We start from the raw sequence: 13,603 nt of genomic DNA on the forward strand, positions 1-13,603 counted from the left end.
TCAAAGACCAGCACACTTAAATCAAACCTCGTACAACCACCAAACCAATCCACTACTGTTTTGCGTAGGTAAGCTTCCAATATTTTATTGTTTTCAAAATTTGATTTTGTTTTGGCTTGTGATTCAAACTATAGAACGTTAAATAATTAACTAATTAGTAAAATGGTGATTTAAACCCGGTGTTGTTTTGCTTGAAAACATTTTGATTAAATCACAACCCCTAATTTATTTTCTTTTCATTTAAGAGTTCAACCAATCAGGTTTTAATTGTTCAGTTTACATGCATGTGAGGGTTTACGGTTATTTTGTTTGAAAAAAAAATAACTTAAATTTCTGTTGAAATATGGTGGATTTTGAACTTTTGGGTTTGAATTTTAGGAAATGAACAATGAGGTGGTCCAATAATGTAGACAGAATTAGCCGCTTGCCAGAAGAGATTCAATCACACATACTCTCTCTGATGCCTACAAAGTTTGCGGTGCAAACCTGCGTTTTATCTAAAAGATGGCGGTATACTTGGATGAGCGTCACAAATCTTGACTTTGATGATAAAGCACCCTTCTGTTTCAAAAACTTGGAAGCATTTGTTGATCGGGTACTAGGGTTTTGCAAATCATCTCAAATTGAATCATTTCGGTTAGACTTTTCTACTCTCTGTTTTCAGCCATGCGTATCAAATTGGATTGATAAGGCAATCATGTTAAAGGTTCGTGAGCTTGACATACAATATAAGTTGTTGAAGTTGCCTTCAAGTGTTTTCACTTGCACAACACTCACAAAGTTAAAAATAGGCCTTGGAATTGTTTGGGTGTGTGAGCCTGCGGTCAACCTTCCTTGCCGTGGCGGCCCAACATATTTGGAGGCCTAAAGCAAAATAAAAAATAGGGGCCTTTTTGCATTGTTTTTCTTTGGTTACCGGTTTTAATTTATTAAATTTGATCGTGAGTTATGTTTGAAACATTTGATACATAAATGTCTTATGTATGATCGCGTAAGTAACAAAAAAAGAATACCCATTTTGTATACAAGTGTTAGACAAAAAAAACTAGACAGCGGGCATAAAAAAATATAAATAAAAATGAAATGCATTAATAGGGCATTGAAAAACAAATCTTCACAAGAAACAAACTAAATTATGGCCACTTTTAGATCAGTATTCAACGGGAGATCTACAAAACAAACTAATAAGAATATGCCTAAGAATTAAGACATGTTAGTTTCTTTTATATGAATGTTCTTTATAAACACTCATTGCACCAAAATTAATGAAAAAATCAGATTGCATGTCCCCTCCTTAGCAGAAGGATATGCAATTGTAATTAGAAAAACAGCAAGCAGCTGCAGGATTCGAACTCGAGTAAACAAGCTGGCAACACAGCAACTCTACCATCAGACTAGACGAACGAAGTGCAACAATAAACAGGGAACAAATAATATATATTCCAAATAAATTTTTTTTAAATGGAGGCCTAAAGCCCTAACTTTAGTCTTTAAGCCTATTGGGCCGGCCTGCTTCCTTGTTTGAAAACCCTTGACGTTGAGGTTTATTATAATCCTTTCCTCAATGCATTTAAACTCATCGCTGGCTCCCCGATGCTTGAAAATTTATCTTTGGGAGTTGTATACTTTCAAAGAAAAAGTGATTACATATTCGATATACCTATGTTGAAAAGATTGAAACTACATTTGCTTCATTCTGATAATACTAACAAACTTGTTTTACGCGTCCCTAAACTTGAACGTCTAAATTTTGATGGGACATTGTACTCGTTATTTGTAATGGAAGATGTGCCGTCTCTTGTTGAGGCATCCTTTTCTTTTGAAGTGAAACCATTTGATAATGATCTCACGGTTGAGCTTTTAAAGCAAATTAGTGGAGTTAAGTTACTCTCTTTTAAAAAGGCAAGAGATGCACGGTATGATTCGTATGAAGACTCATCACTACTTAAGATCTTATCAGCTTCACCTCTGCCCGGTTTTGCGAATATGGAACGCTTGGAGTTGAAAGGTTTTTGGCATTTTAAACTAATCCCCAAATTTCTTGAAAGTTCTCCTGAGTTGAAAGAGATATATATTGAAAAGGTACTTGATTTATTTGTAAATATTTGAAAGACACACGCACGCGCACGGACACACACACATACACACACACACTTTGTTGAGAATGTACCTTGTCTGACTTGTTTATGTTAATGACAAAAGCTTGAAGGTTCTCGTTGGATTGCGCCAAAGCTGGTTCCTGCCTGCATGCTAGCAAAACTTACAACTATCAAGTTTTTGAATTTCAAGTGGCGGAAGTGTGATATACCGTTTTTTAAATTCTTGTTGGGTAATGCAAAGGTGTTGAGGACGGTATCAATCAACTTGGAAAAGTCAAGCATAGAAGAAGAAATGCGGTTAGGTGCACAGTTGCTTAATCTTCCTAGGGCTTCGAGGTGTTGCGAGATCTATTTTCATTGAAATTGATCATCTACTTGTGTTAGCCTTTGTGAAATAAACACCAGTGGTGATGGTGTGTACTGATAACGACTTGTTATTTGCTACATGGTTACAGGAACAAGTACTTGTAGTTATTAATTTTTACTTCACTTATGGATGTGATTTGAATCTATTTATTGTGAGTTTTTCAGCAAAAGAATTTATATGTGGAACTTACTCTTCTTGTATGCTCGTGAAAGTAATGGTAGCGCGCTGGCACTGATAATAAAATGGTAATGTAGGTCCCGAAACCGGATCAAACAACACAACAAACTAAGTACTAGTCGTTCTTGGATCAACCTCACAACTAGTTGGCGGAAACAACTAGTCGGACCGAGATCTCGGATCTTGTGTGTGGGTATGGTGGAGCCGAAACTTGGAAGAAAGAAAGGGAGTTTGGATAATTGTTTTGCAAAGGGTTGTTTGGTGTATTCCATACACACACAATATATAGTGTGGGTATGTTATACACCATTCCATTAATAACAAGCCCAATAGGCACCAAGTACACAAGGCCTCGGGCCTAATACATATAAACGTAAACGAACGAAAACGTAAACTAAAATGATACAAATACGAAAGACTCAATTAAACAAAACCGGGCCTTACTATCTCCCTCTAGTCTTTTGGTATTTGTCTTATTTCCTTCTCACCACTCGCATTCGGACTCATAGTCAAATACACCATTTGGGTCTTCTTCGAAAGGCTGCTTTTCAACAAGTAATCTGACAAACTTGTTGAACTTTTCAACGATGGCGTCCGTGTTGTCACGACGGACATCTTCAACTATGCAAAGGGGCGACTCTACAAGTTTCCTCAGGTCGCGGAGTCCAAGAGCTGCCAGTTTGTGCTCATCAACGAACGTGAGCTCGTGGCTGCGAGTGCAATGCATGATGACATCACCGAATTTGTTGTTGACTATGACCTTGCTTGCATGCTTCCCAATATGCTCATGCGGTAGTATTTGATTCCTCTTCTTGACCGACTTCTAGTAGGAGCAGCGACAGGAGCGACAACATGCTTGCAACGGTTGGCTCAATATTCTTCCCGGTTGGTGGTCTGTCAGGATCGGGAGAATAATTTATGCCATCATCACTTACATCATTATTTTCATCCACGGCTTTCTCAACTGTAGGGACGGTACCTGCAAAAGAATAAACATTTAGTAAAGAGGCGAGCTCAGCCTCCACCGCAGCTTCCGTTTCCCTTGTTTTCCCGGCCTCCTTTGACTTCTCAACCTCAGAAGTCTTATTTTCGGTAGCCTCACCGCTACCAATTCAACTACCACTACCATCACCACGAGCATCATCATAGCTATCATACTCATCCTCATCCTCATCCTCGTCATCTCTCTTCTTACTCATCATCGTCTCCATCCAAACACTTTTCAAGATATATTTTATCGGGTCAATACTTAACAAACAATGCAATGAAGACCTTGTTGTAAACAAAAAGCCCATTTTGACTAAATACTAAAAAATTAAAATATAATTTTTTTTAAAAAATAAAATTAAATAAAAATTTTAAAATAAATTTAAAGTAAAATAAAGTTTTTTTTTTAGTTTAAATTAACAGAAAATGAAACTTTTTGGACAAAAATAAAATTTATACAAAATTTAAAATAAGTTTTAAAATAATTGCAAAGATGAAAATAAAAGTAAAATAATTTAAGAAATAAGATAAAAACAAATAAGTTAGAAGTAAAGATAAAATTTAAAATAAAAGTTGAAAGTAAAAAAAAAATCAAATGTTAAATGAAATAAGATAAAATAAAATTGAAAATAAATACAAGTTAAACTAATTTTAACAAGTAAAATAAAATAAAATAAAAACTTAAAAATGAACTAAAATTTAAAATCAAAATAAGGAGAAAATTAATATTATGTTAATCATATTAATTAATTTATAAATAAGCTATTCAATACTTGTTTTGATGAGAAAGATCATGACATGGAATCATATTATCTATAGTGTCCTAGATCACACTTCTATTTGGATATTATTATGCCAAGAACCCAAAGTCGATTGTAGATATATCGGTCCACTTTAAACTTAACAAGTATTTTGATTTCATCGTGATACGTTAAGGTACAATTTGGCAAAATACTTGTGTGGTCCCCTGCTAATCCGACATGTTACAAACCCCATCATACCTCGGGCATACTTTGTGTTCATCAGTATCACCCCGAATTTACTCCAACCCCCTAATGATTGATCAAAACATTTTGAGCTTCATAAACTTTTTGCAAACTTTTCTTTCAAACAATATGTAAAGGTTGAACCATGGACTTACTAGCCTTGTTGACTTATGCCTTCATATAAAGTGTTTAGGACTTACTTGTTTGCCCCACGTTACGTGGTTCTAATATACCCTGAGACGATTTCCATTCATTTTCCAAAGGTCGGATCGATTTCTCAAAATTTTCTTTAATATTATTCGACTCCCTATAAACAGGAGCTCCCTCTAAATGAGAGATTATACCTTTAAGGCTTTTTGAGGTTTTCTTGAATAAAATAACGAATATATAAATATTTTTGGAAGTCAAGTGACTAAAATTTTGATTTTCTTAACAAAAGTAAAATCTTTTTGGTGAATTAAGACTCATTTTCTCCCATTAAAATTGTGACATATTTGAAAAATATTTACAAATTTTATATACAAAAAGATAAAAGAAATTTGAAATAAAATGAGATGAAAATTAAAAAGAAAATTTAAAAACAAAATAAAAATAAAACAAAAGTTTCAAATTTTAAAACTTTTAAAAAAATAAATCTGAAAATAAAAGTTTAAAATTTAAAATAAAAGAAAATTTAAGCTAAATTAAAAAGGAAACTTAGATAAAATAAACTTTTAAGAAAAAAATAAAATTAAAATAAAATAAAACAAAATAAAATTAAAATAATTTTAAAATAAAAATAAAGAAAAATAAAACAAAAAAATTAAAACTTAACTTTGTACAAAAGAGATCATGCTAGGCGACTCAACGAGAAACAAAAATCTGGCACGATTAAAGGCTTTAGTAAACAGGTCAGCATAGTTGTCATCAGTATCGACCCGTTCTATTATGACAAGCTTTCGGTTCAGATATGAGAGATGCTAAGCAAGTTGTGGGCTAGTTGTTCCACCAAGTTGACAACTTCATATGTCAGGACTCCATTTGACACTTTTCCTTGTTTTGAAATATTTCCACCCATATCTCCAGTAAAAGAAACGTATCCGCCATAGAACGGTTTAATGTCAAATAGCAAGGATTCATCTCCTGTCATGTGTCGGGTACAACCACTATCCAAGTACCAAATACTGTTTACAGAATGTCTTGGCTGGCCCTTCACACATTAGCAGTTTAATTAGATAGAGGTTTCTGAGACTTAGTTGTCTCGGGAGGGTCAAATGTCCTTTTCTCTTTGTTGTTTATGAAGTTGTGGGACGGGTCAGAGTCAGAAGAGCAGTCCTTAGGATTCCATGCACGAGCAGGTTTCCTGTTTTTAAAAGCTTTTCGAGACTGTCTCCTTCTTGGTTTTAAAACAACATCCTCAGATTTTTCAATCTTTGGATGTCTTTTCTGCTTTCTTTTTGATGAATTTTCAGACTTGTCGGTCTTTGAATTCCTTTTTTCTCTCTCCTTCTTGGTTATCCAAAAAAGGAGGTTTTTCATTCTTTTTACTTTTGGATCTCACGTCCATTTCACTGGTAGAACTGAACTGTCAGGTTGATCATTTCTATTCCTTGACCTTGGTTTAGCTCTGGATCTGAATTGATTAAACCGACTGTTCATTTTCCTTTTCATATCATGCAAGTTCTTGCAATGTCTTGCAAGGTGAGAAGGGTTACCACACACCAAACACAACTTTCTTCTATCTTCCCTGTAGAAACCGTCAGAATGATAATACATGGGTTGTGGCGAATAAGGAGATGGTTGTACGGGATCAAACAAGCTGTCAGATTTATGACCCGATCATAAAAACATTTGTATAGAAAGAGTTAACATAATCTTGTGAATAATAACCATAGTAGCTATTATCAAATTGATTGTACAGTTGAGGTTGATAATATTGATTTGTGGATTGATAAAAATTGTTTCTATGAGGTGGCGCATATTTCCGGATGTACCTGCCTTTTCCTTTTCAGAACTATTTTCATTAATTTTAGTCTCCTCAACTTTACAATCTTTTGACGAGCAGCTGGGTAGGTTAGTATTCACAGAAATCGTTTCATGCACAGTTCTATCAACAATGGTTTCATCAAAAATAGTTTCACAATCACTATCAGAAATAGAAACATCATTTTCATTTTCAAGAGACGTGCCAACATGAACATTCTCATCAGATACATCATTGTTCAAAATGTTTTTGGAAACAATATTATTACAGACAGGGTTGTTAATAGATGAATCAAAAGTAAGTTTTTATCTCCATAACCCATGTTTGTTTCCATACACCCATTTTCTTCTGCACGACTTGCTGCAGAGGATGAATCACTATTAGGATTAACTGAGGAATTAGCTAAAATTACAATCTTGGGAGCTGCAGGAACAAATGTCTGTGATATGGGTACATGACCAATACCGTATACCATTTCTTCCTCAGGAGGAGAGTTAAAATCAAAGTGAGGAAGGCTAGTATAGTTATTGTTAAACGGTGGTGGTACAACAGAACTATCATAGCCTAAACCAGTCTTTAATCTTAATTCCATTTGTGACCCAATTAGTTTATTCAGTTTCTCAGAAGCTAATTCAAAGTTTTCTTTGGCAATCTTCTTTTGGGTTAACTCAATTTCTAATTTAACAATTTTAGCGTTTAGTTCAACTACTTGATTTTCATACGCTTCGCTAAATTTCTAGCAATTGAAACTTATTCCCTAAGATCGGCCATATCATTACCATGAGTGTTAATTCTAATAGTGTAAATCTTTGCAGCCTTTTTAAGATCATCATTCTGAACTTTAATGCTATCAATTTGTTCAAGAATTTTATCATTATGGTTTCTATAGTGAATAACTTTATCAATACATTCTTGAGAGCAAAGTTTGTGTACCTCGGGAATAAGCGAGGCAGCTGAAGAAATTCCATCAATGGTGCATGACGAGGTGTTTGCTTGACTACTTCCACCTGCAGCACACTCGGGGATGATAGGACTTGCTTGACTCCTCACACCCGCATCACTTGTCTCAGCATTATTTTCTTTTGACTGATTGTATATTCGAAGGTTGGCATCCATCGATTTAAAAGACTTGATGGTAGAAGTCAACTCTAAGAGTGTTAAGGTATCCAGGTTCGTCGTTCTCTTGATGGTAATCACGCTGGTGTTCCATGCGTAAGGCAGTGAATCCAATAACTTCATGTTGATCTCAGATAACTTAGTTGTGATACCACTACATCTCAATTTAGTAACAAGTGACTCAAATCTGTTGATGAGAGAGACAACCGATTCTCCTTGAGTATGTTTAAACATGTTGAATTCTTCTTTTAACATGTTCTTTTGGCATTCCCTCATATTGAGACTCCCTTCAAGCTTATAATTGCAAGACATTTTTTAATGAAAGACTAAGTAAAAATTTTAAAAGTTTTTTTTTTGGTTCAACTGGTCAAAGTCAACGGTCAACGAGTCAAAGTCAACAGGTCAAAGTCAACAGTCAACGGGTCAAAAGTCAACAGTCAATAGGTCAACCCTTTTCTCAAAGATCAAACACTCTTGAAACAAAAACTGTTTGAAAAACACAAGTCCAATGTATTCAAATGACCAATTGTATTCAAATGAACAAGTATATTCAAATAAAAATTTTATTCAAATGAAAAATTGTATTCAATTAACAATTGTATTCAAATAAAAATTGTATTCAAATTGAAAAATTGTATTCAAATAACAATTGTATTCAAATGAACAATTGTATTCAAATAACAATTGTATTCAAGTGATAAAGGATTTGAATACAATTTACTTGAATACAATTGTATTCAAGTGACAAAAGTATTCAAGTGACAAAAGTATTTGAATTCCTCTTTTGGAATGTCACCAACTCACTTTCTATCACCTTTCTCAAACCAACCCAAATACATGAAAACACTACAAACACAAATGTTTTGAGATTCACACACCAAAACCAACCACTTTAACAACTTTAAACCATCTTGTTGAACATGAACAACTTAAATATCTTAAGAACTTCAAGAACACAACAACCCGAAACACACTTATTTTCTCAAAAAATCCGTTTTTACACACACAAAAGACCAAAATCCAAGGTTGTGACCCAAGATCTACAACTAGTAGAGCCCGAAAGCTCTGATACCAATTGTATGTCCCGAAACCGGATCAAACAACACAACAAACTAAGTACTAGTCGTTCTTGGATCAACCTTACAACTAGTTGGTGGAAACAACTAGTCGGACCGAGATCTCGGATCTTATGGGTGGGTATGGTGGAGCCGAAACTTGGAAGAAAGAAAGGGAGTTGAGAGAGTTTTTGGTTACTTGGATAATTGTTTTGCAAAGGGTTGTTTGGTGTATTCCATACACACACAATATATAGTGTGGGTATGTTATACACCATTCCATTAATAACAAGCCCAATAGGCACCAAGTACACAAGGCCTCGGGCCCAATACATATAAACGTAAACGAACGAAAACGTAAACTAAAATGATACAAATACGAAAGACTCAATTAAACAAAACCGGGCCTTACAGGTAATGTTCAACAATGTGTTTATATGAGTATTGATTTATTAGATAATGGCACGTTTACATCTAGTCATCTAGTATTCTTCAAATATACACATATACGATGTTATTTGATGAACATAGAAATTATGATTTAAACATGATTCTGACTTAAATAATCATGATTCCTGGATAAGTACTTTCTACAAAGGGTAGGGTGGGAGTTCAAGTCTAATCAATCGTAAATAGTTTAGGGATATAGTTAGATTTGACGTTATAAAAAAAATAATCATTTTTCGTTGAAGGGAATTTTTGGCTAGATTTATGGATCATGGATGTTTACAGATTACTGGTTGTTAATTGCTAGATTACTGTTTCCAATTTTGATTTCACAAATGAATGTATGTAGTAATTAGCAAATTAGTATATATGTTGAACATGCTCTTGTATGCTCGTGAAAGTCATGGTTATGTCGGAAATGTTAACCATGACTATAAAATAGTAATGAGTGTTGATTTATTAGATGATAGCAAGTTTATATTTTATAAATAACTACTAATCAAATTCCTCAAATTACATATGCCATGTTATTTGTTGAATATGGAAATTATGAGTTAAATCATTTTTACTTGGACAATGGCTTTCTAAGACTGGTCTCTATGGGGAGGAGCATCGATGCTACTCCACGGCGTCACGTCAGCGTCAAGTGAGAACTGAAGACATTGAAGCCCCAACCTATAATGCCCCTCTATGGTGAGGGGCATCGAAGCCCTTTAAACTTTTTTTTATAAAACAAAAAACCAAAAAAACAATATAAATACAAACTTATTTAAATATAAAAATATATTAATAAAACCTAAATAAAATTACAAATAAAAAAATAAAAATAAAAAACATACAAATAAAAAACATAAAAATAGAAAACAATAACTAATATACGTCGTCGTTCTCGTTTGCATATTTAGCCATTATCCTTGCTTTGTTTTCTCCATAAACGCCCGCATGAACGTGCGATAGATCCTTTGCAAGAAGCTCGAAATCTTTTTCGCGTTGCTGCTCCAAGTGAACTATTTTCTTTCTTCAAGCATCACCTTGTATTCATCATGTATCACTTTTCTTTCTTCATGCATTCTCGTGAGTTCATCTTTTGAGTGTTTTTTAGCATCAACAATCTCGTTTAGTTTAAGCTCCAAGTTTTCAAAACGCGAGATCACATCGGATCTCATCGAGTCGATCTAGACGAAGATCCTCCACCTTTAGCCGCCGCTTTGGCTTTATATCTTCCTACTGGCCATGGTAACTCATCCAATTCATAAAACAAGATCGGGATCAAACTTGTTTAAGTAAAATTGGCAACGAGCGTCCGACATGGCAATTGATCAGCCGGAGTGGATGTTGTCTTTGAATGTTTGGACGGTCACATTGAAGATGTGGGGATAGGATGCCACTTTGGCGAGCTTGTGCATGCCTCTAAATTTCTAACATATTGAAATTTGCATTAAAAAAGACCATGTATTGTTTTAAGCAAGTCTCAATCATGTTGACATCGCACGTGCCACTTCCTCTATTGTTTGTAACGCTTCAGATAAGTTGTTCATTTTTGTGCGTATTGCGTTCAACTTGTTGGAGACAGAATCATCCCTGCGGTAGCAATCTAGACCCATTATAGCAATGAAATTACTACGTATTTCATCCCAAAAGTCAGGGCAGTGTTTACCATCGATACATATAAAAGCTTCGTATTAATCAACAAAAAAATAAAACATGAAATTTATATATTATTTTATAATTTACCATTAATTGAGACTTCGGATGAGTCGATCCACACTTGCGCCAACGCCAATTCCTCATCCGCTTCCCACTTTTTCTTTCGACCCTTTTGTGTCACCAGGTTTCTTTTTATGACTCTGTTTGTGACAAGCTTGCGGTTCGTCTACTTGTGTTGTGGGTACTTGGGTTTTGGGTATTTGGGTTTGGGGTGTTTGGATTTCGGTTACTTGTGAAGGCATAAACGACATTGGCATTCGATTGAACATATCGTTGGTAAACGGTCGCATGGTTGGATGCATTATGGGTGAATGTTGGTTGGCATAAAAAGGGTTATTAGGGTCATTGTCGTTTGCGAGCACACTAGCCCACCGCCTTTTAGTTGGATCCCATGGTTTCGGGATTGGGTTCGGGTTTGGGCTCGAGCTTGTGTTCGGGTTTGGTTTTGGATTTGAGAAATGATCCATGGTTGTAGAAATTTGAGAGTATTTTATTGTGAAATTTGAGAGTTGTTTGAGTGAAATTTAAGAGTTGTTTGAGTAAAAATTGAAAAAATGATTTGAGTTATATAGAAAATAATTAAATTATTATTTTTTATATTACAATGATAATAAATCTGTTGAGAGAGAGAGAGAGGGGAGAGAGAGAGAGAGAGAGAGTGGCCCACCCATATTTCCCCATCGGCGCCCATCGTTCCGTTGATCCCATGGCCACCGTAGCCCAGCCTCACAGCGCCCATCTGCGGTGTTTCGTGCCCTCGGTGCCCCAAGGATGCCCCAAGGGCGCCCAAAACGACAAGTCTAAATGAATGAGAGTTTAAGTCCCTTTCTAAAAAAATGTAATCATTATGAGAGTTAGATTTGACGTTCTAAAGAAATCATGATTTTTCCTTGAAAAGAATTTTTGAGTTGTCGTGCTCATTAAACTTAAAACTCACTAGCGTTAGCTCACTTGAATCAGCAAAATCTTATAATCGTAATTTATATGACAAAAGTCCCTAGCTTTTGATAGAAAGATTAAGGACAGGGAATCAATGACATGTAGTGTAAAACCATCAATTGTGTCCGTTAAGATTTATGATGGCAATCCGACCGGAAGCAAATGGGCAAATCCGAAACTAGAAATGTTTGGGACTGAAGAAACACTAAGTGAACCCTGGACAGATTATAGATAATCTGGGGGTTAAGTAATGTTTCCCACAGGAATGAGGTCCAGCAGAGAGTTGTTCTTCAGGGACCTGCAAAACAGACACCGTAAGCTCGTCACTGAGAAGGGGGGGGGGGTTCCTCCTTGTGACCACCCTCCGGCGTGAGAATCAGACTAGATTGCTCTGAATATAAGTGTATATTAAGAGATTGCTAGATAAGATTGAGATATCAGATGATGTCCTTACCATTCCAAGGTGTTGGAGTATTTATAGCCGAAGGTAGGTTTCCTAGAAGGTACAGCCGGCTGAATAGTATTCATGTTCCACCAACAGTGGACTACGCACAGGCCATGCTGGTTGGTGGGTAAGCTACGGCCAACAGTAAAGGTCGGCTGTATACTGTTCCTTTACTGCCGGCTACGCACTGTTCCACCAACTGTAGGCTGCGCACGTCCCCTCGTAAGGGTTGGTGAGTAGGCAGCGGCTAATAGTGACAAACAGTACTAGAGGGTGCTCCTCCTCGTATTGTTGTCGGTGACCTGTCACCCTGTGATTAGTTCATGGGCTGCTCTGGTCAAACTGTCTGTTCCGCCCATACCTTATTAGGTATAGTACGAAAGACCTTCCAGAAGCATACGGACTGGCTCATTTAGGCGGGAGTATTCCCGCCTTGCTCATTCCTTCATGTGACAACTGAAGTAACGAATGCCTTGTGCGTGTAGCCTTGCTGTTAGTGCGGGTAGCCTTCCCTGATGGCTTGTATCCGCAGCTGCGGGAACAAGCGGGGTACACCATTGGGAGGCTTTCCCTGCGGGTACAGCTGGCGTACTGCGCGTAAGGTTCTTTGAGCATGGTGGGTCCTGCTGGAGCAGTTGGTCATTGCGCAGACGTCCCTGTTTAAGGTGAGTCTTGCGGGTCCAACTGGGCTCTGCTGGGACCTACCTCTTCAAGTCCCCCCAGTCCAATGTTCTTCTCATGAATTATTAATAAGTGAGGTGAACTTTTGGACTTAGCAAGGGGTTTTGAAAAGGGTTTAGTTTTTCGGTTTTCCGTGGTGATTCATCCCGCGGTTTTCCTGATGTCACGCAGAAATTCCCGACTTTTCTGCTTGATCTTTGGTTGTGAAGCGGGTAGGTTTGTAACCTCCTCGCACGTCAGGAGCGTTGAGTCCCAATTGTGTGGATTCTCCATGGGGTCTTGGTGGTTTTCGACATAGTGATCAATCATGCTAAAACCACCAATTCCATCTTGGAGTTTCAAACAATATAGTTCTCGACGTTCCCGTCGTGCGGGAATGTTATTCACGTTTCCGCAAGCATGGCCCAGAAGATCCTTCTTGGTTTGAATTCCCTGCAGAGTGCCAAGTACGTGAAGGGTTTTGCCTTGACACTGTACCCGCACTCGTCTTACGGTTACTTTACTTCCAAGGTATTCCTGGCGTCAATTCCCTGCATGTGCTAAGTATGTGAAGGGTTTTGCCTTGACACTGTACCCGCATCCGTCTGATGGTTACTTGGTTGCCAGGTTATTCTTGGCTTCAATTCCCTGCGGG

General features: G+C 36.6%; 1 protein-coding gene across 1 annotated transcript; it reads left to right on the forward strand.

Moving 5' to 3' along the window:
• Positions 1 to 1,593: 1,593 nt before the first annotated feature.
• On the forward strand, positions 1,594 to 2,570 carry LOC143603978 (FBD-associated F-box protein At4g10400-like). The gene is made up of 3 exons (XM_077080598.1): positions 1,594 to 2,082; positions 2,203 to 2,435; positions 2,555 to 2,570. The coding sequence occupies exons 1-3, from the start codon at positions 1,594 to 1,596 to the stop codon at positions 2,568 to 2,570; spliced, it is 738 nt and encodes a 245-aa protein (XP_076936713.1).
• Positions 2,571 to 13,603: the final 11,033 nt, after the last annotated feature.

This window comes from Bidens hawaiensis, unplaced genomic scaffold (genome assembly GCF_021521415.1).
Source record: "Bidens hawaiensis isolate Kalapana, Puna unplaced genomic scaffold, B.hawaiensis_p1.1 tig00063515_1, whole genome shotgun sequence".
Lineage (NCBI taxonomy): Eukaryota > Viridiplantae > Streptophyta > Magnoliopsida > Asterales > Asteraceae > Bidens > Bidens hawaiensis.

What these genes read in the sequence shown, in the direction of transcription:
- LOC143603978 (XM_077080598.1), top strand. Translation starts at nt 1,594, where the DNA reads ATGCTTGAAAATTTATCTTTGGGAGTTGTATACTTTCAAAGAAAAAGT. An exon ending in AAGAGATATATATTGAAAAG is followed by an intron (nt 2,083 to 2,202) that starts GTACTTGATTTA and finishes TAATGACAAAAG; the next exon opens with CTTGAAGGTTCTCGTTGGAT.